The sequence below is a fragment of the Cavia porcellus genome, unplaced genomic scaffold, assembly GCF_034190915.1.
Source record: "Cavia porcellus strain 051 isolate PalLab524CR breed Dunkin Hartley unplaced genomic scaffold, mCavPor4.1 scaffold_2, whole genome shotgun sequence".
Taxonomy (NCBI): domain Eukaryota; kingdom Metazoa; phylum Chordata; class Mammalia; order Rodentia; family Caviidae; genus Cavia; species Cavia porcellus.
Genome location: NW_026947485.1, coordinates 95,220,345 through 95,242,623, shown reverse-complemented (window position 1 = coordinate 95,242,623; position 22,279 = coordinate 95,220,345). Strand labels below are relative to the sequence as shown.

Genomic DNA, 22,279 nt, shown 5'->3' with positions numbered 1-22,279 from the left:
ACCCTCTTCTCTCACTTGTGATCAGCACAGCAAGGTAGGAAGGATGTGGAGAATGAACATCTCTCGCCATTAAGGTCATGTTTGTCCTCCAGTCCCAGCAGCTGTGCACTGAGCAACACCTTCCTGGTGCCCCACTCCCTCCTTCTTACTTGGAGCTCATTCTTGCTGACCCCAGAACCGTCAGCAGTAAGGCTCCAGAAAACACTGCCAGATTCTCGGCCCACACATGACCACACTCGTCCTTGCCCTTCCTCCCTGGCCTTCAGGTCACAGCTCTCAAGCTTTGCTTGGCACTTGAAGATGCATATTTCAGGTGCCAATACCTGGTAGCTGACCCAAGAGCAGGTTGCCTTCCACAACCTCCAGTTAGGGCAAGAGATGTGAGCTGAGCTGCTGAAGGGCACTCAAGGACCATGACCAGGACCAGGGCCAGGACACTGCTCTCTTCTCAGTGTCCCTACTTCCCCACCTAGGCTCCAAATCCTTGAAGACAACCCAGAAGCTGAGACACAAAACTCCCCCAGCAGCTTGAAGCTTGTTAGAGGGATCAAGAAGGAAAGGCAGGGGCTGAGGATTTAGCTCAGCAGCAGAAACGCCTGCGTGCAGTCGTGAGTTCGACCCCCAGTACCAAAAAAGAAAAAAAAAGAAGGTAAGGCAGTGCTGGAGACCTAAAATAAGTTAGCTGTGACAGAGTAAAGGAGGTGCTTTAAACACTGGAAGCCCTGATGCCTAAGAATTCTTAGAGTTCTTTTTGGGGGAGTGGGGGTCCCATTTTTTAAAGCCATCCTGAAATTACCCCTGTAGGAATCCCACTTGTCACTCACAAGAGACATATTCCATCTTTTAAATTAGTTTTTTTTCTATCAAAGGTACATCAGCAAGGGCACAGGCAAAGCTCACCTGTGAGGATGGGTATGCTGGTGTAGCTCTGTCCAGAAACATGCCTTTAGGTTCCAGGCTCTTAGTTACAAGAATTACCCTGCTGCTTCCGGGAGAACATGGCGGACAGATAACAGCAACTACCGGAGGCTCTCTGAAAAACTAGGCTCAGAAGCCAGGTATGGTGCGGACTAAAGAGACATAAGCAGGTGGAGTTATGCTCTGCTGACTCAGGAACGAACTCGGCTGAGAAAAACCAACTTGGAATGCAGTCCTGGTGCTAAAACAGGAACAGAAAAGTATCGCTGCTGAGGCTGGACCCTGCGCCATTGGAAGCCGCGATTTGGGTTTCCCGCCACGCGGTGGCTGGCTGCCTCTACATCGGCTCGGCAAGGAGAGAGACGCGCGGAAACTCTGAGAACGGGAGTCTGCGAACGGAGTCGAAAACAGGATGGGCAGGGAGGCATGTTCTGACTTGTGGCGAGGTGAGTGAGAGAAACTGACACTCCACCACAGTTTGACTCCAGCGGACTTTCTGGGCCCGAGCAGTCCTGCGGGAGCAGGGCGCGGTGGCGACTCCAGCCACACATTCCCCTCTCGGGCGGGATTGGTGAAAAGTGCCTGGCTTGCGTGACGCTGCCGGCGGACCCCGTAGGCTGGCCCAACCCAGATCCCAGAGCCTGACGGAGACCGGGAGGGGCGGGCCCCCGCATAGGCTGCCTGGTGCGCAGCGGTGAGTGGGAACACCTAACCGGCGCAATTCGATCAGGTTGTGGCTGACAGGGAGAGAAGCTGGGCCTCTCATATATGCTTGCATATATATGGAACAGAGAATATGGGAAGAGGCAGCAACAAGAAAGGCTCTTCGGCCCCCAATTCTGAGAAACAGGCAATAGCGGACACCGCACCAATACACATAAAGCACCATATAGAGAGCCTCATAGACCAATTCAGGAATGAAGTTATCAACGACCTGAAGCTAGAAGTATGCAAAATAGTTAGAGAAATGCTAAGCCCCACCCAAGAAAAAACAGATGGTGGAATGGAAGAACAGAAAAAGAGGGGAGAATTGTTTGATGGAGAAAACAGGGAATGCATAGAATACGTGAAGCAGGTTCAAAGAGACTACCAGGAAACTAAGAAGTCTATCGAAGACTGGCATAACAGCTTGAAAGAAACTAAGGACAGACTATCTGAACTGGAGGGCAGAATTGTAATATGGGAGAATGAAATGAAAAACTTCTTAAAAATAACAAAGAAACAAACAGCAATAATACAAAGACAAGAAGATGATAAGAGGATCCATAACTTAAGGATTAAGAACATAAAAGAAGAAGTAGGGACACAAACAAATGAACTACAAAAGCTACTCACAGAAATAATCCAGGAGAATTTTCCTAATTTAGCAAAAGGTAAAGATACTCAGATGTATGAGGCATACAGGACCCCAGCTACCTACAACCCAAACAGAGCAACACCCAGGCATATAATAATAAAAATTCCAGAAATTCAATACAAGAACAGAATATTAAAAGCTGTCAGAGACAAGAAACAGACCACTTACAAGGGAGCACCCATCAGAATTACAGCAGATTTCTCTGCACAAACCATCAAATCACGAAGAGCGTGGGGAGAAATAATTCAAGCTTTGAAAGATAATAATCTACAGCCAAGATTGAGATATCCTGCACAACTGTCCCTGGAAATTGATGGAAAAACAAGGTGCTTCCAGGATAAAGAGGAACTGGGGGAATTTGCAACCACCAATTCAACTATACAGAGAGTATTGCAGGATATTCTAAAAAAAGAAAAATACAAAGAATCCAGAAATAGTGGAGGCCACAACTAATGGAGCAGAGAACAAAGCGAAGAAGACAAACTGACAGCTACTGACAGAATAAGAGCTCAACAGAAATGAGACAGAGAACATTGGATGATAGGAAAAGCTATTTTGGAGGAAATGACATCTTAATAGGTAATACTGATTTAGTATCATCTTGTTGTGAAGTCTCATCTAGCTTTTGTCCTTCTGTCTCCAATGGTCTAAATAGGTTGTATCTTACTGGATTTTATTATGTACGATAGTATAAGCAAAAACCTTTTAAAGATAAGGAGATTATACAGAAACCATTATTCATTTTCTGTTAGTCGATTCTAAATACTCTGTAATGCTGTCATTCTCTTAAATGGTTTTACATTGTTTTGATATACTTAATGCTACAGTATACGAAGTTGTACGCAAGGATTTCAAGGAAAGAGACAATATGGTAACTACTTTTATGTCAGGATTATCTGGTGGTGAAACACTATTCTGCTTAAATGGTTATGTTTTGATCTGTGCTGTTTCGTTGTTATGCCCTCTTTTATCTCAATCTCCACTTCATTATTTACTTTTTTAATACTTTTAAAAAAATTTTTATCCTTTTAATTAAAGGAAAAAAATAGCAGGATATATTATAGTAACCCACTTTGACTTTCCATTACCTCGATTTAAAGCCCTGTATTACTCTCACCATCTGGTTTTTAACTGATGTTCCCCTATTCTGTTTTGCTGGATAGTATCAGGTTTGAAAATTTAGGCATCAGCTGTGAAGATAATGAGATTCATTATAACGCCCATTCTCGTTGACTTTTATCTACTTTTGAAGACCTACAATGTCTCCAATGGTTTGGTTTTGTCGGTTTTGTTCTTTACTGTTTTGTTCAATTGTATTATAACTAAGGATATAGGCAATTCTATTAGAGATAGCAGGAGGCATTATGGTAACCATTGTTGATAACCTTGTATTATGTTTTTACATTATCTATTATGTCCACCCTTTTGACTTGACCGATTCTGTTCTGTTATGTCTCATTTGGTTTTACTCTCTTCCAAAAAAGCAATAAGAACCGTGGGAGCAATGAAACCCAAAATGTGTAATAGTCATTGTACAAAAGAGAGGAAAAGAAAGTGCTCTAAACTATATAACTGCAAGTATATTTAAGTGTATAAGATAGAATATGATATCACAGAGCTTTATTGGATCATTGATCAGAACTGTTTGCAGTATCATTGATGGAATGTCCACTTTACAAGCTTTAATTTTGTGACTTGAACAATTATTTCTAAGATGACAATATGTAATACATTAACTAGTGATTTCCTACTGTTCATTTTTTTTTCTGCAAATCTGTATAACTTGTACCCTTTCTCTGCTTTTTTTTCTTTTCTCCTTAAATAAAATTTAAAAAAAAAGAAAAAAAAAAAAAAAAAGAATTACCCTGCTAAGGACCAATCATTGGTATAGGAGTCAAAGCTCAATGCTCCCCAAACACAGGCTGAAATGCCAAAGGGATGGACAGCAGACCCTCCTGTCTACCCCTCCTCAGCTCCCCAGCAGCCTCTGCTGACTTTCTGGGCTGCTCCTGCAAAGATGAGTGTCATATGTGGTAAGCCTCACTCCCAGCAGCCCTGCACTCCAGGACCACTAGGAAAGGAAATGCAGTTACAGGAAACTCCCTGCATGACCTATGTGTGTGCAGATGTTTTCCCCTAAAGTGAAGCCAGCCTTGTCTACTTTCTCCTTCAGGGAAAATACTTCCATACACTCCAGGAGCCTCTCTTTAATGTAGAACAAATAACAATTAGCAACTTCCATCAGGCCCCTGATGAGTAATCCTGTCCAGAGGGTTTCAGTGCAATTGCTTCTGATGTTTCAGGTCTGATCCATATTAAAGGTGGCACTTGCTTGGGTCTAGATTGCTAAGAAACTTGACTTCAGCCCAGTGACCAGAAGCAATGAGAAGGAAAACTTCCTGCTTGATTTTTTCCTCCAGCAGTAGTTAGAACAGGCAGGACCTGTTCTCAATCAAACTTCAGTCTAGACCAACAGCCTACTGTAACCTAGACCCAGAACACAGTATGAAGACTTCCCGAAGCCTCTAGTTGTGTCCCTGAGTCTTTGACTACATTCCAGCTTATCCATAGTTAGGCCCCTCTGTTGGAGCTTGGGGCATTTTAATTCAGCCTCAACAGGGTTCAGTAGTGACAAGTTATGGTCTGTCCAAACACTTCTGGGCTTGCTGGGCTTTAGGAGGGATGAGCTTTTGTCTTGAGTAGCCTACAACCATTTCTCCTTTAGGATTAACAATCAATACCCACTTTCCTTAAAAATGACCTCCTAGATCTCCCTAAGAAGACAAAGTTGCAAAGAAAAAGCTCCTTTAGGGCTAAGACAGGAGTTAAGATTCAAGGGAGACAGTAAACCCCAGCTGCTGAGGAGCTGATAAGTGTAGATGGGAGTCACCAGAAGCTATAACACTAAGAGCTGAGGTGCTGGCGCTCAGAGCTGGGAGCTACAATAGTAATGGCTGAGAGCCACTGGCACTCACAGCCCAGAGCTGCTGACATCAAGGGAGCTGCACTTTGCCAATTCATAATTTCCACCAGAACTGTGCAAAAGAACCTTCAACCAAGTCATGACATCAACTAGTGACAGAGGGTAGGGGTGCAGCTCAGTCATAGAGCACTTGTTTAGTATGCATGAGGCCCTAGGTTTGGCCCCAGAACCACAACAGAAAGACAAAAGCCCTCTGTGATTCCTATGATTGAAACTTTAGAATACAGAACTCCACAACAATTTGAACTACAGGAAGCTGGGATATTGGCACTAAGTGGGCCCAGAAGACAGCCTGAGTTCTCAGCCCACAAGGACACAGAGCTGCAGTCCCTCTCACTCCAGCCCTCCCATCCTGGGCCTTACAGTGACTAAGGCTGTTAATTTTGCAGGCAAAAAGCTGTTATCTACTTCCATCTAAGAAAAGAGCAAAAGAAAGGTGAAAGCAGCAAGGTAAAAGAAACAAGCCCTTCTAAATATGGTACAAACCTGCAGGAAGACTATCACCCCAACATGTGATTTACTGCACAGCCACAGAGAAAGCGTTACACAGCAGGCCCACATTCCCAGCCCAGGGGCCTTTCCTTTGTAAAAGCTAAGAAAGTAGGAACAAAGGTAATGTGGTGCTCACAGGGCTCTGAGATGCTTGGGGTAGTCCCTGGACTACCCAGCCAAACACTTCCATAAGTGGAAGATGATGATGGCAGGGATGTGACAAAAAGATGATCATGGAAGGGAAGGGAACTGAAAGGAACTAAGAACAAAGTCTGGGAGCAAACAGACATCTAAAAAAAGTAAAACATCCAGGAGTGACAGAAAAGCACAAAGAAGGGGAGAGAGTGGGGGCTGTGAGAGATGTGAGGAAAGGGGCTCCAGTATCATCTGAGGGACTAGCCAAGGCTCTTCAGCTATGTCCTGCACTGCACTTTCCTGAGGTACTCAGTGCAAAGGAAGGATTCACTTCCTCCAACCAGTAGCATGAAGAAGGTGCTAAGATGCCACCCCATGGTGCCAGGCAGGTAGACTGTGGAACTTGCAGACTTGGTGGCTATAGGGTCAGGTCCACAGAACCAACAAGACATTCAGCCAGACCCAGCCCTGGTAGACTGCAGGGCCCTAGCCATGGCCTGGTGCAGTGCAGATGTGGTTATGATTCTTGCTAGTAAGAGGCCCACTCATTTGTTTATGCAAACATTTACTTGACAAGCATATATTGGTATCCACAATGTCGCTGGCACTTTGCTGTATGCTGGGGATAGAAGCATACACAAGTAAAGACCCTCATGTTGCCCTTGCCTCATTCTAAGGGAAACAGTTAAGTAAATCATACAATTACAAAGTATGCTGAGGAGGATAAATCTGAAACAGAATAATATAGGGCTATGGCAGCCAGTGTAACAGCTGCTGGCTCTGTGTTGCTAAATAAATTTGAATTAACTTAAACTAATTAAAATTAAAAACTTGCTAAGCTGCACTAGCCACCTTCTGGGCATTCAACAGCCACATGCGGCTAGATGCTACTGCAATGGATAGTGCCCATGATTGCAGAAGTTTTGCTGCTCGGCACCAGAGAACGACAGGGGGAAGCCTGTCAAGAATCGAACCTGGTGAGGGAGCTGACCACGGAAGACTTTCTAGAGAGCATTTTGGGTGCCAAGTCTCTCAAGCAGGAGAGCACTGTACAGTCCAAGAGCTGACAGGTGACCTGTTTCTTTGGAGAACACTGTCCTAGGAGAGGTGGCAGTTTATGGCCCTGCAAGGGTTTGACAAGCAATGGAAAGCAGACACAGAGACGAGCTATAGAATGGCCATAATCTTGGCTTTTGTGCAGAGAACAGAAATTAAGGAACATAGGGAAGGAAAGGGAAAGGGAAAAAATAAGACTTGCCCTTTAGGTTTCCTGTTTGACTGCCTACGGAGATGAAGAGCCATGAGCTGCCTGGAAAGACTGAGGTAGGGCTGTGTTTGTCTGAATGTACATTTTTGGTTTTGTTCCCACTCTTTGCTTTTCTCTGTTCTTGTTTTAGCAGTGCTAGGGGTGAAAGTGGGGGTACTGCTGGGGATAGCTGACAAGTACTCTATCACTGAGCTGCTTTTGAGAGGACGAAGGTTATCAGCGCTCTATCCTGGACATGGAAAGTCTGAGCTTAAACCAAGAGGAGACACAAAGCTGGATAAGGATGTTGCGAACATGAATATAAATGAAGGTGCTATTAACACAATACCATTATTAAAATCTATTAGCATAGAGGAGACATGTTTTTCCCTCAGAGAGAAAACAAGAAATAAACACTAGCTGGGCCAAAGGCTTGGGATTCCTACACAGCCTATGGTCCCGGGATAGGGACATAGGTCAGAGCCCTACACCAACCACCAGTATAGCCATTACCAGTCATAATAAAAGTCATTTTTATGACTTTTATTAGAACACTGATTTATGTGTTATCTATGATTGTTTTTGTACTAAAACAGCAGATTTAATGTTCATGAACCCTAAAAAGTTACCAAGACTGCTGATCCCTTGATTTAAACTATCCAGAGGACTCAGTTTCCTTACCTGCAAAACCCTCCTTAGGAGAAATGGATATCCTGTTTCTATAATGAAAATGCCTGGCATGCAAAGACAACACACAGAAGTTTCTACTGAGTCTAAGTTTACTCCACAGGCAAAGGGAAAAAGCTTTTCTCTTCTGGCACTGATGCTACGACATCCAGCTCTGTTTCCACATTTGGCAACACCAAACAGCACCCACCTACTCTCCAGAAACAACTGCTAACAAGGATTCATAAATATAAACAGAACCAGTGTCATCCGAGCTATCACACCCAACTCAGAGCGAGTGAGTGAGAGCAGTTCTGACTCAGCTGTCTGCATGCAATTAGTCTCCTCCAGCCCCTGTCCCATCTGGAACAAAGGCATGAGTCCATAAACAATTGGTTTTCATGGAACAATTATTTACAGTGCCTAAGTCTACAACCTTATCTGAAGGAGTAAGGATGGAATTGTTCTACATCTTTTGCTTATCCTCAATGCTGCCCTAGCTCTGGTAATCCATCTGGCAAGAGCAGCCAATCATAGTACAGGCTAAAGCAGTCTCCTAGGCAACCAGCAATATAGTCGCAGAAACAGGCTGTAGATAGGAGAAAGAAACACAAAGGCAGAAATGGGAGGGTCGAGGGGAAGAGTGACCCAGAATTCCCTGACCTTGATGTAACACTTGTCGACAGAATCACCTCAGTCAATACTAGAGTACCAGCTACTTACCCTACCAGGGGGGAGCATCCTGTCCCAAGGCCTCAGCAGAAAGGGATCCTTCAGACACCTGGGAGCTGCCTAGAAGGCCTCAGAACATTCTTGCCTTCAGCTTGCCCCACCCAACCCACAGAGAAACTCCAGGGATGCCCCACACAGAAACTGGTAAAGGGCCAGAACCCTTAAGTACCTGAACACAACACCCCAGGGTCAGGCTGGAGCTCTCAAGGAATAAAGATGGAGAAAAGGGCGCCCATCAGGAGCCTTTGGAACTCAAACTCCTCCTATTCAACAGATAACTTTTCAGCTTATTCAATTTTAGGGGGAAAAAAACACTGTGTCCAACAATAACATCCAAAGTAAAATCTGCTTCTGGGAACTCAGAAACAGCTGTAGTTTACATTAGAAATTCTGTCTTTTAAGGTAAATGATTTAGCCAAGGGTTATCTCAAGAAATCAGGCTTTAAACAGGATCCAGTTGGGCTAAAGATAGGTTCCTACTGGATCCCCGCAGCCGTTCTGATCCCCTGAATGACTGAGAAGCATGATTCCGAGGCACAGAGCATCTCTTTTCATCATCTCAAAGACTCTTCACAAGTATATTGTCTAACCTCTGAGAAACACCTCAAAGCAGAATCATGGCCCATCTACAGCTCATAGGCTGAAACAGAGATGGTCCAGAAACACACAAGTGAGGGAAGGAAACAGAACCCCATTTTCTGGCCTATGACCACAGCTGAGTAGAGCTCCAAACCACTCCACCTAGTGAAGCAGTGCCCAAGATTTCTCTGTGTGAGCTACTCTCCCTTGTCACCTGCTTCTGATCCCACCTGCTTCTCAAGTCCCATCCCGAACTCATCAACTTTCCTCCAAACTAGCTCCTAATCCAGTTTTCATATTTCAGCCAAGGCTACTTCCTTCTCTTAGTCACCATAATATCAATAATATAATTAGAGTTTCCCATACTTCCCTCCTCTCACCCTTAGACCACTCCCTTCCACTCACCTGAAACTGAACAAGGCTTGGAGCCAACCCTCCCCCTGCCTAATCCTAAGGCTTACAAATGGAGGCAGAGATAACAAAAACAAAGACCCCTGAGCCTTCTCTGGAAATTCCAAAATTCAAACCAGGCCAGCACGCATACCTGCCCCTGGAATCTGCAGTAACCTTTCTTCAACTGGAGCTCTGTGGGTTCATCCTTGGACTATATCTCATACAACCAATGACAACAGAGCAAAGTGTGAGCAAGATGCAGGTGACATGACTTAGCACTCTGTCAATCATGTTGTCAATCATGCTCTACAAGACCCCAGTGGCAGGTACCCCAGAACCAGTGCGACTCCTATACCTTATGACCTCAGCACTTGTGTGACTTTCTTTTTATAGGCACAAGTCCATTCACTCTGAACATACCATTGCTTTAATAAACTTTAATGCTTTTTCCTTACTATCCCATGCTACATCCAATCCTTTGTTAGTTGCACACAAAAAACCTAGGAACCTGTCCTGGATCCCATACCAGTGCTAACACCTAGAGCGTAAAACCCTCACTTTGTATGTGCCACTGTCTTTACCCTTCCCTCTGCCAGTGCCTCAATCACCACAGCCTGGTGCTTCATTCCCCTCATTTCTCTCCCACTCCCTTTGGCCTCTCTGTTTTGAGCTGTGGGTTTCTACATCTGCATTTTTATTTATTTATTTATTTATTTATTTATTTATTTATTTATTGCCAATGCATGTGTTCCACCCAAGAGAGGTGCACCATCTAGCGGCCTGCATTGTAACAAAATCACTCTACTGGTTCTCAGATGACAAGGGCCCCTGGCCCCTGGCTCTCTGTGGCTGGGGGGTAGTAACCTGGAGGAAGCTGGGATAGACCGTGGAATAGGATCTCCAACCACACAAATGACAACGTATTTAATGCTGCTTCAATTAGTAGAAGCAAAGTCCCAAGTGTTACCCAGGGAGAAGGATGAAGAGCAGGCTAATCAATACATAAAGATCACATTTATTCAAGTACTTCCTGTCCCTTTCCTGTGCTAGTTCCCCCATCTCTGCTGAGAAACCATGGTTTCTAAAACAGGATTGCAGCTCAGCAGCAGTGTGCTTGCTTAGCATGCAAGAAGCCCTCAGTTCAATATCCAGAGAATAAAGAGTAGAAAAAAAATGAAATGAAATCAGGGTTTCCACTATGGAATTACTCCTCTCCCTGCTACCCATTTTTGACCTGGAAGTGGCTAGGGTTATCAGAATTTCTTTTCCATGCAGCAAAGGTTAGCTAGGAAAGCAGAAAGCAATTTCTCAAGGACCTGGACGGAGAAGGAAACAAATAGTTCAAGGGTTCTCCAATTCTGACTTGCCCCACATCACTTGGGCATCTTTCATTCCTGATTAAAATGGAGTTTCTGATTCAGCTGGTCTGGGGCAGAGCCTGAGAATCTGCATTTCTGACAGGCCTAAGAGAAAGCTGATGCTGCAGTTGTGAAACACCTGGAAGTAGCAAGAGACTGGTGACTTTAAACCTTCATCCCTGCCCCAGTCTCCAATTCCATAAGCCTTCCTGTCTCTCTTCCTCCCCAGTCTACTGCTTGTCTTATACAGACCTATGCTGTCATTTAGATCAGCACAGATGTGTAAAGGCACCCCAGTCATAAATTGAAAGCATGCTAAAACAAACAAAAAAGCCCTAGTCACTGATAAATCTTCCTGATTCTACTCTTACCCACAGTCCTCTATAAGCCCGTCTTTCATCACAGAAAGGGAGAAGCATCCACTTAGATTCCAGTCATCAGGGGCTCCAACTGTCAGAAAGTGAGCAGCCCTTGTTGGCTCCATTCCTACAGCCCTGAAGGCATCATCTTACAATGGCAGCTCTTTGCTGCCCTGGGACTTGCACTGTCTCTTGTATTATTCATGTGCATGCATGTTTAGGTGCATGGAAATATATACTATCATGAAAGACTTGTGCCTGTGTGGAAAAGAGGTGCTCCTTTAATATATTTCAAAAACCTCTACACTGGAAAGGACCAGTGTAGAGCAGAAAGTAGTAGGATTGGCACTGCCCCAAACATTCCCCCTCTCTCCAATTTTTTACAACAAAAATTTTAGGGGACCGAAGGAGGGATTCTGTGAATGAATAAATACATTATTTTAAAGATCATATTCAGAGACATTTCATAAGTATCATTTCCTGTGAGAGAAGCCATGTTTCGACCACGAAAATATTTGATGAGCAGCTTCCATCCCAACATAGCCATTTGGCCCTAAATTGTATTTAAACATCACAGTCTCCACAGGACAGAACCTTAAGGGCCTTTATCCAAAAAGGTACCCTCAGCAAAGAGGTCATCTATAAACTGAGAAAGAGGCCAGGGATGTTTGGGACTGGTGGGCTAAAGAGCACTTTTTCCTAAACATATGGTCACATTATCCTTTCTGAGTCTCTTAAGTGCTTCGGGGGTATTACAGTAGCTATTGAGCTGGTGTCTGTCACCCACTAACTGATTTCCAGTTTAGAGACTTCTAAAACAGTGGCCAAAATTGTTCCTCCCTGCTTAGGCTACAGTCCTGCAGCGCAGCAGGCAGGTCCACACACCTTACAATACTGCTGCACCTGAATGAGCGGCAGGACAGCAGAGTACAAAGCTTATGACAAAACAAGACAAACAAAAACCCTCAAATGGGATGCAGCTTCACTGTAAGATGATATCTTCTTGAGTGACAGGAATAAAGACAAACAATGAGCACACACCTGCTCCTAAAAAACGATTCACACTGCTCAAAGCCAAAGCCTGGGAAACCATGTGGCTCGACCCGGCATTACATCACGGCAAGGAGCCAGTTTCTCACTATAGCTCTGGTGTGGGGACCAGGGAGGAAGACTCTCTATCCTTACTATGACACACAGACCAGTCCTTGCTATCTTTTCATGTATACATCAAAGACTTCTAAGAACCTACAGCAACGCCCACCCTTAAGTCCCCAGAAATGTTCTCTGAAGCACATTTTGGAAAAGAAAAGCAGGTCTCAGAGTGGATTGCGAAAGTCCACTGTGGACAGCGAAAGTCCACTGTGGACAGCAGCCTGACTTGCTGAAATGTGACCCCACAGGCAGACCTCACCAACAAGCCCATCTTCAAACATGCCTGGGTAGATAATTGAGACAACCATAACAGAAATGGGAATTCTAATAAACACTCATCCAGCATAAAGGCCATGTCTGAGCACACCAGCTCTGTGGTTTAGCGAAAAGATCAGATTCCTGGATCGATGCACAGTCAAGGGCTGCTTCCACCAATGACAAGGCTGTTGGGCTGTCTTTACTAATAATAGCAAGCGGCCTTGTTCTCAGTGTTCACCAGAGAGTGAGTACATGGGTGATGCTTAGGCTAACTGGACTCTGCGTCCACCAGTGAGTTCCCCACCATCTGTCCATCCATGCCGCATCTGTCTGTAGACTAGTCTGTCTCTTTGGGCACGAAGCTACCACACTGTAAGGCTCTTCCTTAGGAGGAGGCCTTCACTGCTTCCTGGCTGTTCCTTTGCAGGAAATACCACTGTGTGTAGGGGGGTGTAGAAGAAAAGATGCTGATAGAACAAGAAGCCCCCAAACAAGTATTCCACTGCTGCACAACCAAAATCGAATTTAAGGGGCTTCGTTCGGCTCCCAGCACTATCTTGAGGCTGCCAGATGCCCATTTCAGCCAGGGGACAAAATGCCAGTAGCAGTGGCCATCAGGTAAAGCCGTGCAAGGCTCCCTTAAATACCAGGCCAGCCCAGACACCAGCTGCACGGGCATCAGGAGAAATATTCTAACAAAGCCAGGCAGCCTCTCCTCCTCCCCGGGGGACTCTGGGCGGCCGGACGCAGCACTTACATGGCCTCGGAAACCTCCTGGTTCAGGTCGAGGGACGGGGCTGGCTGCAGGGACTGCGACCCTCCCATCCTCGCTGCGCCCAGGCGTGCAGGCTAGCCGCAGGCAGGGCCAGCGTCCTGGCGCGGTTCCTCCAGCCGGGAGCCCGGGGCGGGCCGGCCGGCGGCCCGGGTTACTGCACTGCAGATGGAAGTAGCTATTGGCATCCGTGGGGGCGGCAGGCGGCGGCGGCGGCGGCTGGAAGCTGCAGCTCGCGGCCCAAGTCAAGCCCACGGGGCGAGCGCCGAGGAAATGTGTGCGCGAGTGCAGCCGGCGCGCGCCTAGGTGTGCGCGTGACTGTGGCCGCGCGCGCGGCTCTGCCTGGGGCTCGCGAGCGAGAGCTTGAGCGTGAGGGCCGCTGGGGTCTGAATGGATCTGTCTTAAGGCCCTGGGAGCCCCGCTTCGGTGTAGGACACGATGATGTCACCACCGCTGAGCAGCCGGGACTCCCGCATCTTCACAAAGCTCGGAGGCTGGCTCCGGAAACAGGGCGGGGGAGGCATGCAAAGACCCTCCCTCTCCAAACTGGTCAAGCCCCAGACTCGCTTGTCTTTTTTCCCACCCGGTACCGCCCCCACTCTACGGTTTTGAGATGCAAATACTGTGCAAATACTATGCGCTTCAGGGTGGGAGGCCCCGGGGCCCCAGGAAGTAGAAGTGTGATTAGGCGCGTGGACCACCAGGATTTTCCTTCGGCTAGTACATCCCTCCAAAAGAAGGAAATGGTCTCTCCCGTCTCAGGGCCCCGGAGGTTGGAGGGACAGGTAAACAGACTGTAGTAAAAAACCAGGACTGTCCACCTCTAGGTCCACTGGCCACCCAGGCTGTGAAGGAACTAAGGTGTATTCCAGGGGGAGTCTCTTATCTCAGCTCTTCCCACTCAGGAAGACAAGACCTCCAAGTATGCCAGGTTTACTTCCCAGGGGTTGGAGAAAGCGAGAAGGGGACACAGACCTAGCTACAGGCAGTGGGTCTGCAACACCATCTTTGGCCACCAGTGTTTTCCACACAGACAAGCCCTACATATAGCTTCACCCTAAACAAACAGAGAGGCCAGACAAGCTGCATTGTTCATGTCAGGCCCCTATGAAACAACACCAGTGTCTGCGGAGAAAGGCAATTTGTAGTGACACAGGTGACAAGGTGAAAGGCAATTTGTAGTGACAAGCACAGGCCAGCCTGCAAACCCAAACCCAGTCCCCTACTGGGTAGTGGCCAGATCCCCCTCCCCTGGCTCTGAAACTCTCAAAGTTCTAGCTCTGGGCGCTTCTCACTGAAGATAATCGAAGAATTCCTCTCCTTTGGGGCTCAGGAAGTTTGGAAGCATGCCTGGGGACCAGACCCTCTCTCCTGCTCTGCATTCAGCACAACGGCTTTGTGAGCTCCAAGAACAGACTCACAACTGAATTCAGATAGGTCCACCCATGGGTAAATTAAAGATTTTCATATCTTCTCACCATTTCTTCACCCATGGGGTAGTTAACCTAAAACGTATCTAAATTATGGCCAAAAGAAAAATCAAATCAAAATAAAACTACTCAAAGCATTTTAAATTTTCCTTCAATATGCTCCATGCATTCTAAAACTGTGGCCACGGATATTTGGATGGTGTCTCTGTCAGTTTCTCATTGCTGAAACACAATATTGGATGCCGATCATTTAAATAAGAAGAGACATATTTTAGCTCATGTTTCAGTCCAAGGTCCACTGGCTCCACCACAGCATGCATAGCAAGGGGCATAGCACAGAAGAAGTTGCTCACATCATGGTAGCCAAGAAGCAGGGAGCAAAAGAAAAGGCCAGGGAGGAAGCTATACCCTTCCAAGTCACACCTTCATGACTGACTTCTTCCAACCAATGCCCACGCTAATGGTTATACTGTTAACACTATAGCTAATGTTACACTGAGCTATAGTGCCTCCATAATTCAATTGCCTTTTTTTTTTGTCTTTTTATTGGTACCAGAGATCGAACACATGACTGCCTGCTCACAAGGTAGGCGATTATGCCACTGAGCTAAATCTCCAGCCCCTCAATTGCCTTTCAAAAGCCCTGCCTATGAGTGCATGAAGCTTTGGGGGTACATCCTGATATAAACCATAACAGATGGGCACATTTGGGATTGCCATTTGCAATGTTAGGATAGTCTAGAGCTTCTTGGGGCTGACTTTCTTCTATTCATATTTAACATCAGTGTCAAACAAAACATCAGACTATCATTATTATATCCCAGGACTCAGCAACATAAAATTTCCCAGAGATACTAAGAGGATTTACTCTTGCATTTATATGAAAATAGCTAATGACTATGTCAATCATGCAGGCAAAGTCACTGTCAGTGGGTGGCATGGATAAACCCTGCACTAGAAAACACTCCCCAGGAAGGCATCACTCACTGTCAATGCTAAGCATCATTTGATGGCAAACTGTGCATCCTAGCACCATTGTTAACACCTGTAGGTTCACTTCTGTATCAGAAAACAGACTTTGCTGGCTCCATTTGCAATTGGGAACCCAAAGAATCCTACCATGCAGAGCTATACACTCATAACACTCATAACAATAATCTAGACTCTTAATATTTTGAGGAACATGACCTTTTCCCTGGGCACCTAGGGAATGGATTTCAGCCAAGCTGGCACTAGGAAAATACCTTGGAGCTGTGGGAGATAAGAAACCATCGTTAGAACTTGTCTTTGGGTTCTGTTTTTTGTATAACATACAAAATCACATATCATAATGTTCTTACCCCTTAGTAGATAGGGGTTTTGCTGCAATACTGAGAGGATTTTAAAACAAGACCAGAGTTCAGAACCTTCTTAGCTGGGTGGCCATGAGCCAACTGCTTAACAGTGTGAGCCTCTACTTCCTCAGCTGGCAAAAGAGAAATTGTATCTATTTTGCAAGGGCATTGGGCAAATAAAATACTATCTATGAAAGCGCAGGACCACTAGTACCCTAAATTTAATACTAAAAGGAAATAAAAGACCATTAAAATCAGGGGCTTCTACTTAGAATCACAATCACCTAAAACTTACAGCATAGTGACGTATTAATAGGAAGCTGAGACCTTCTCACCAGTCAAACATATGCCCAAGAACCAGGCCAGAAACAAGCAGAACTTGGGCACCTTTGAGGTCAATGCAATTGAAACCAATGCAACCAGTAATGTGATGCAAATATATTATTAGTTTGTGTGATTTTCTCTATAGAAAGAGCCTCTCAGACTCTCAATTAAAACTTTTCGATTCTGACTTTACTAAAGTGAACTTGGTTATTTAGCCTTCAGAAAAAGCAAAGCAGGAGAAAATGAGGAAGGAAAAGGATGTGCCATGGCATGAATGCTTATGCCCTCTCCGATTCATCTTTTGAAGCCCTACTCCCCAGTGGAATGGTCTTTGGGAGCTGACTGGATATCAGATAGGTCCTGAATGTCTTGCAGCATGAAGTTAATGCTCTTATAAAAAGACGACAAGATGTAAAATTTTCTGCACCCCTGTGAAGCATGTAACTTCATCAAGAATCTGATCATGCTGGTACCCTGGCCTTCTCATCCAGTCTATGGTATTTTTGTTACAGCAACCTGAATTAAGACAGAATACACTGATAGTACCAGGAACAACAGCAAAAGATAGAAAAATGAATAAGTCAGACCAGGGAAACCACCAAACAGTCCAGGGCCACTGAAATAGCTTAAGAGATTCACAGGCCCTAAGAGGCACACGCTGCTGCTGGGTTACAGTTCCCACAGCAGCTGTTAGCACACATTCCACTCCTGCCTGTCTGACTGCTTCCCTCCTTCCCTCCCTGTCCTCACACCCAAATTCACCCTCTAAGGGTTAATTCACTGGTATGTGCAATAAGAAAGCACCTAACAATCTAAAGGTATTAAACTGCAGGCAGATAGCATGCCAATCACTCATTCCCTTATTTATTACAACACACACTCAGCCCCTACTTGGGCCAGGCTGAGGGTCAGCCCACAGAGTCCACAGTGACAGTCATCTGGAGAGTCCACACAGGCTGCTCTTTGCCTCCTGCTTACCCCCGACCTTCACATGCTCGCTGCTCCTCCCTTCCTTTCCTCCCCATTTCCAGCCCTGTCTCCTCTCGGCCACTCTGTGAAGGACACAGGCTTCTCCAGCAGAGCAGGTTCTTTCCAGATCACATCAGTGATTCCCATCACTTCTAGCCCTGACCCTAATGAGACCCTGACCTCAATCATCCCCTCTACAGGCTTCTGGGACATAGTGTACGTAGTCTAGGACCCTGAAGGCACACCAAGGTCACAGAGACAGACTCCACCATAACTTTTCTTTCTCATGCCCCAAGACACCCTACAGACCTGGATAAATCAAGGAATAAAGTACCACTTCAGAAACATACATTAGTGCACCTGTTATGTGCCTTGGCCTATATACGGAGACCCAGATGAGTCTTTGCTCGCACTGATTACGGGCACATACCAGAAAGATCAGCAAGTCTGAAAAATCCCTGTAACCAAGAGGTAAATCCTGTGTTGCATGGTCTTGGGTCCCACAAAAGTACAAGGGTCTAAAACACAGTTAAGAACCAGTAATTTGAAACACTCTGACACCCCAAGAAAAACAAATTGAAGCAGCTCCACCTTGGCCTGCAATTTTAGGGCAGATTCCAGTTGCCATAGCAACAAAACTCTAGGAGCACTACAAGTGGCCCCCTGAGCTGCTAATTAGCCCAAGCACATGCTAAAGGAAAGTAGGTCAGATTGCAGGAAAGCCCACTCAGAGAATTTAAGGCTGTAAATACAGGTGGAGAGAGGGACTGGGTATGGTCCCATTCTCTCAAGCCCTTGGCCTTCCTACTTAGCACGCAGTGTGTGAGAACCCCAGGACCTTTCTCTAGGGAGCCCCTTTACACATACTCCAGGCTGAGATGGTGCTGGTGCTGCCCACTCAGTCCCCAGCCTACAGCCTGAGTCTAATCCCACATCACACATGCACACCCTGCACTTTTTGATCACCCATGTGCTATGCTCAACACACACTACCTGCCTAAAATTCTAGAAGCTGGGAAGCCATGTGGCCCTAGCCCAGCACCACAGTACACCTGAGCAGGGACTGTGCAGAAGCTCAGCCTAAGGGACAGTACCTGGCTGCAGCTCAGGAAAAGAAGTCTCTGGGCTTTTTCTACCCAGGTTTTACAGACCCAGGATCCTCTTCCCTGGACTTTGACAGGCTTGCTTGCATATCACTCAATCTTGCTCCAAAAGCTTCAGGCCCTGTTTCCTATCTTCAGGAAAGTCTCAATTCTACCTCCTGGACTTGATCCTGTCACTTTTTTAAGCCCAGACAGGAAAGAGCATCACTGTGACTTTACCACCAAGGAGCTACTAGTGCCCCAAATCTGCCATCTCTCTTACTTCCGCCTGAACATTATGGCCCCGCTACTGTCCAGCACTGGCACTATCACACTTTTCCCCCATTCTCATAACCCTAGCTCTGGCACTACCTGTCTTGTTAGTCTCAACTTATGTGTATGTCTGTGTTCTGTTCCCATTCTGCAGCCATGAATGATGTCCATGCATAGCCAGAGCCCCTTAAATACACACTGAAGAAGACCTGGGGTCACAGGGAACGTCTTCAGTCTTACAGTCCATAAAGGAAGGGTAGAAACATGGTGAGCTCCTCTGTTTCCACTACATGTGTATTCTCTGCATCTCTCATACACCAGTATACATCTCACCCTCACCAGAGGGAGTCTCTGGTTTTCCTGAACTAAACACAGAAGAAGCTCATCTTTTCCAGAAGGTTTTCTCATTCACTCCTTGAAAAGAGGTGATCTATCTATACCTCCCTACTCCACATTCACACACAGGACCTTTCAAAGTTCTTCACACACAAGGACAGCTCCAAGGCTATGTTACTTCAAGTATGGTATGGTATTCACTTATGGTAGAAGCTGAAGGCTCAGGATTTTGCTTTAGACCCAGGGAAGTATCCTAAAAAGGGCAAGAAAAGAAGTCAGTAAAAAGAGATGAGACTGCCTTTTATTTTAAAATGGAAAATTCATGATACAATCTAGTTATCTTTGTAGCTCTAGGAAGGAAGGGTGGGAAGGAGAAGAGGAGGAAGGAAGGCAAGCAGACTGGCTGACCCTGAAAATCCCAGAGCTGTGCAAAAAGTTAAGCAAGTGTAGAGAAGTCACATTTCATATGAAAAGGAAATCAGTAACATAAATTCCATGCAAGGCTTAACAAGATTCTCAAAATCCTCCTTCCCTTGCCAAATTAATTCAGCGATGGAAATGGTAGGCAACATTCTATAAGATAACTTTTAGAAAATATACCCTACCTAACAACAAAAGGATATCACCTTGCTAGCTACAGGAGCTAAGGAAAAGATGAAAGTGGGAGCCCAGCCTGCAAGAACCAACAGGAGCCCTTGTTGGCACAGGCTCTAAGTCTGATTTGAAGCTTCCTGGCAGCCAAAGAAAAAAAGGCAATAATGATGATCACCTATACTACCCTAAACCAGCAGATTAAACAAAAACAAAACAAGATCACTCCATGGGTGAACAGCTTTTCTTATAACTGACATTCATGCCCTCTCCTGTAAGTCCTTTTTTGGGGGGGGGACTAAAAATCAAACTGAGGACTTCACACTTGCCAGAAAGGCACTGTGCCACTGAGCTATATCCCTAGCCCCAGGTCTTGTACCTGTTCTGCCAAGGAACTGTACCTATACAATGGATGATGTTTCCAACAATACATTCCACCAATCCACCACTCAATTTTATATCGCCACTTTAGCAAGTCAATCAGGAGCGAGCAGTAATCAGCAACATCAGAAGTTGCTGGGCAGTGTCTGTCTAGTTGCCCCAGCCTGCACTCAGGAGCCTCACCATCTACATCTCCATGGTAACAAGGTTACATATGGGGAAGTGAAGGGCAGCTTTAGGAATATGTTTATCAACAAAACCTCTAATAGTCTTAGTCATCCTTCAAATACTCCTGTTGGCTTCATAGGTCTTTCCAATCAGTCTTTTTGTTTAATTTTGCAGTACTGGAGATTCACCTCAGGGCCTTCACACTAACCCTGGCCCTTTTTATGTTTTATTTTGAGACGGGATCTCACTAAATTACAAAGTTACCCAGTCTGGGCTGGTTCACCATCCTCCTGCCTCAGCCTTTCAGAGTGCTTGGATTAGGGCATATACCACTACACTCCATACCAAACCAGGCTTGCTGATTGTTGGGGCACATATGCAATGCCACCAATCAAAAGGCAAAGCCAGCAGGTGTCTTTAATTTCAGCACTCTGGGAGTCTGAGGGAGGAGGATGGCAATTTAGTGACATCCCGTCTCAAAATAAAAAGGGGCTGGGGATGTAGGTCTGTTTGAACCTGATGTAGGTTTAGTCTTCATAATACCACTAAAACAAGGGGAGAAAAATCAACAAAACTGCCAGCCTGGAAGAAAATGCAAGATGTCATGAAATCAATGAAAGTGATTCTGATGAATGGCTGGAAACTCACTGAACCAATAAAAAGAAGAGTTTGGCAGAGTCAGAGCTCTGAGCGCAACTAAAGCAGAGGCATCTACCAGAGTAATTTTGAAAGGTGGCTTCAAAAGAGGAGATATGAGCATCCAAGAACAGGAAAGGGTTCCCAAGCTGTTGATGGGAAAGTGCCTCTGTGGAGCTGCAAAAGTCAACTGTGAGTTCAGAATACATAACCCCAAAACTTGGGCAGAAAAATGTGGCCCAAATTCCTCCCTGACTCTAAGCATTAACATATGGTTATCATCAAAGTTCACATTTTGTTACACATAAAATATAATAATTTTCATGATTTTCATTTCCTTTTATAAGATGAAGTCTCAAACATTTTCTCCAACTATTAACCAGTAAAACTTTGACCCAAGTGGATGCATTTTAAGTGTTAAGTAATTTTCTTATAACTGTGCCAGACCCTCCCCCAGTCCTGTAACTAACTTAACGAATTGAGTTTAAAATCATAGGCAAACAAACAGGCCAGGCACCCATTTGGTCAAATAAAAACCCAGCCTCCAGAGTTCAGGATCCCACTAAGAAATAGTTTCATTCTAAATCTAGTAAGAGGCATCAAAGATTATAGCTCAGTGGCACAGTGGTTGCCTGGCAAGCACAAGGTCATGAGTTTGATCCCCGGTACCCCCCAAAAAAACCTAAAAAGAGAATCAATGGACTCACCTGGGCCAGGTAATTGCTTATGTCTAGGGTTAAAAATATAACCAGTATATGTCATCTTTCTTCTCAGAACTATTTTCAGGAAGAACAGAAAATTCCTTAAGCACTAGGAAGAGATTTTAGTTCTCGTTAAGAGCTTTAATGTTATATTTGGTTTGAAATAAATGTTGACATGTTAATTGAATGAGTTCTTCTAAAGCTTAAATTTACTAGTTTTAAGGCTACTTTGTACTAGAATAAAAGGCTTTTTAAGAAGAACACTGGGTGTAAACAGAGATGGGATTTCCCAGCTGCCAAAATGGATGGCAAAGCTGGTTTCTCCCGCCCGACTGGAGAAATAGGTTGAGAGCACCAGCCTGCCCATCTGGAGTGCCTCAGAGAGGTCCCCCTCAGGTGGAAAGCTTCCCAGAAGAACATCTAAAACAGCGAATTCAGAAGCTCCAACTTCTTGGTCCTGGTCCCACAGCAAGCAGTACTGTGACTGCCTGCCCCTCTTCACTGGGCTGCCCCTCTGCGGCTGCTCTGGGGTACATTTCTTTCCAGGCCTTCGAAGCCAGCAACATGGACTGACACTGGCTGCCCTACTTGGGAGCAGGGCAGTGTGAGTCTGGCACTGAAGCCAGGAATTGCTGACTCAAGACTCCACAAAGG

The 22,279-nt window shown here is 45.4% G+C and overlaps 1 protein-coding gene across 18 annotated transcripts in view; it reads right to left on the bottom strand.

Moving 5' to 3' along the window:
- Tacc2 (transforming acidic coiled-coil containing protein 2) overlaps positions 1-22,279 on the bottom strand; it is a 204,824-nt gene that overhangs the window by 58,508 nt on the left and 124,037 nt on the right. Inside the window, exon 1 of one of the 18 annotated variants that reach the window (XM_063244876.1) lies at positions 13,386-13,846. The exons of 14 other annotated variants lie outside the window; for them this stretch is intronic. In XM_063244876.1, the coding sequence (XP_063100946.1) occupies positions 13,386-13,453 (68 nt within the window). In that variant the 5' untranslated portion in view covers positions 13,454-13,846. Of the gene's footprint in view, positions 1-13,385; positions 13,847-22,279 lie in introns of those variants that run through there. 3 more of the 18 variants (XM_023561557.2, XM_063244877.1, XM_023561558.2) reach the window with 3 other exon arrangements.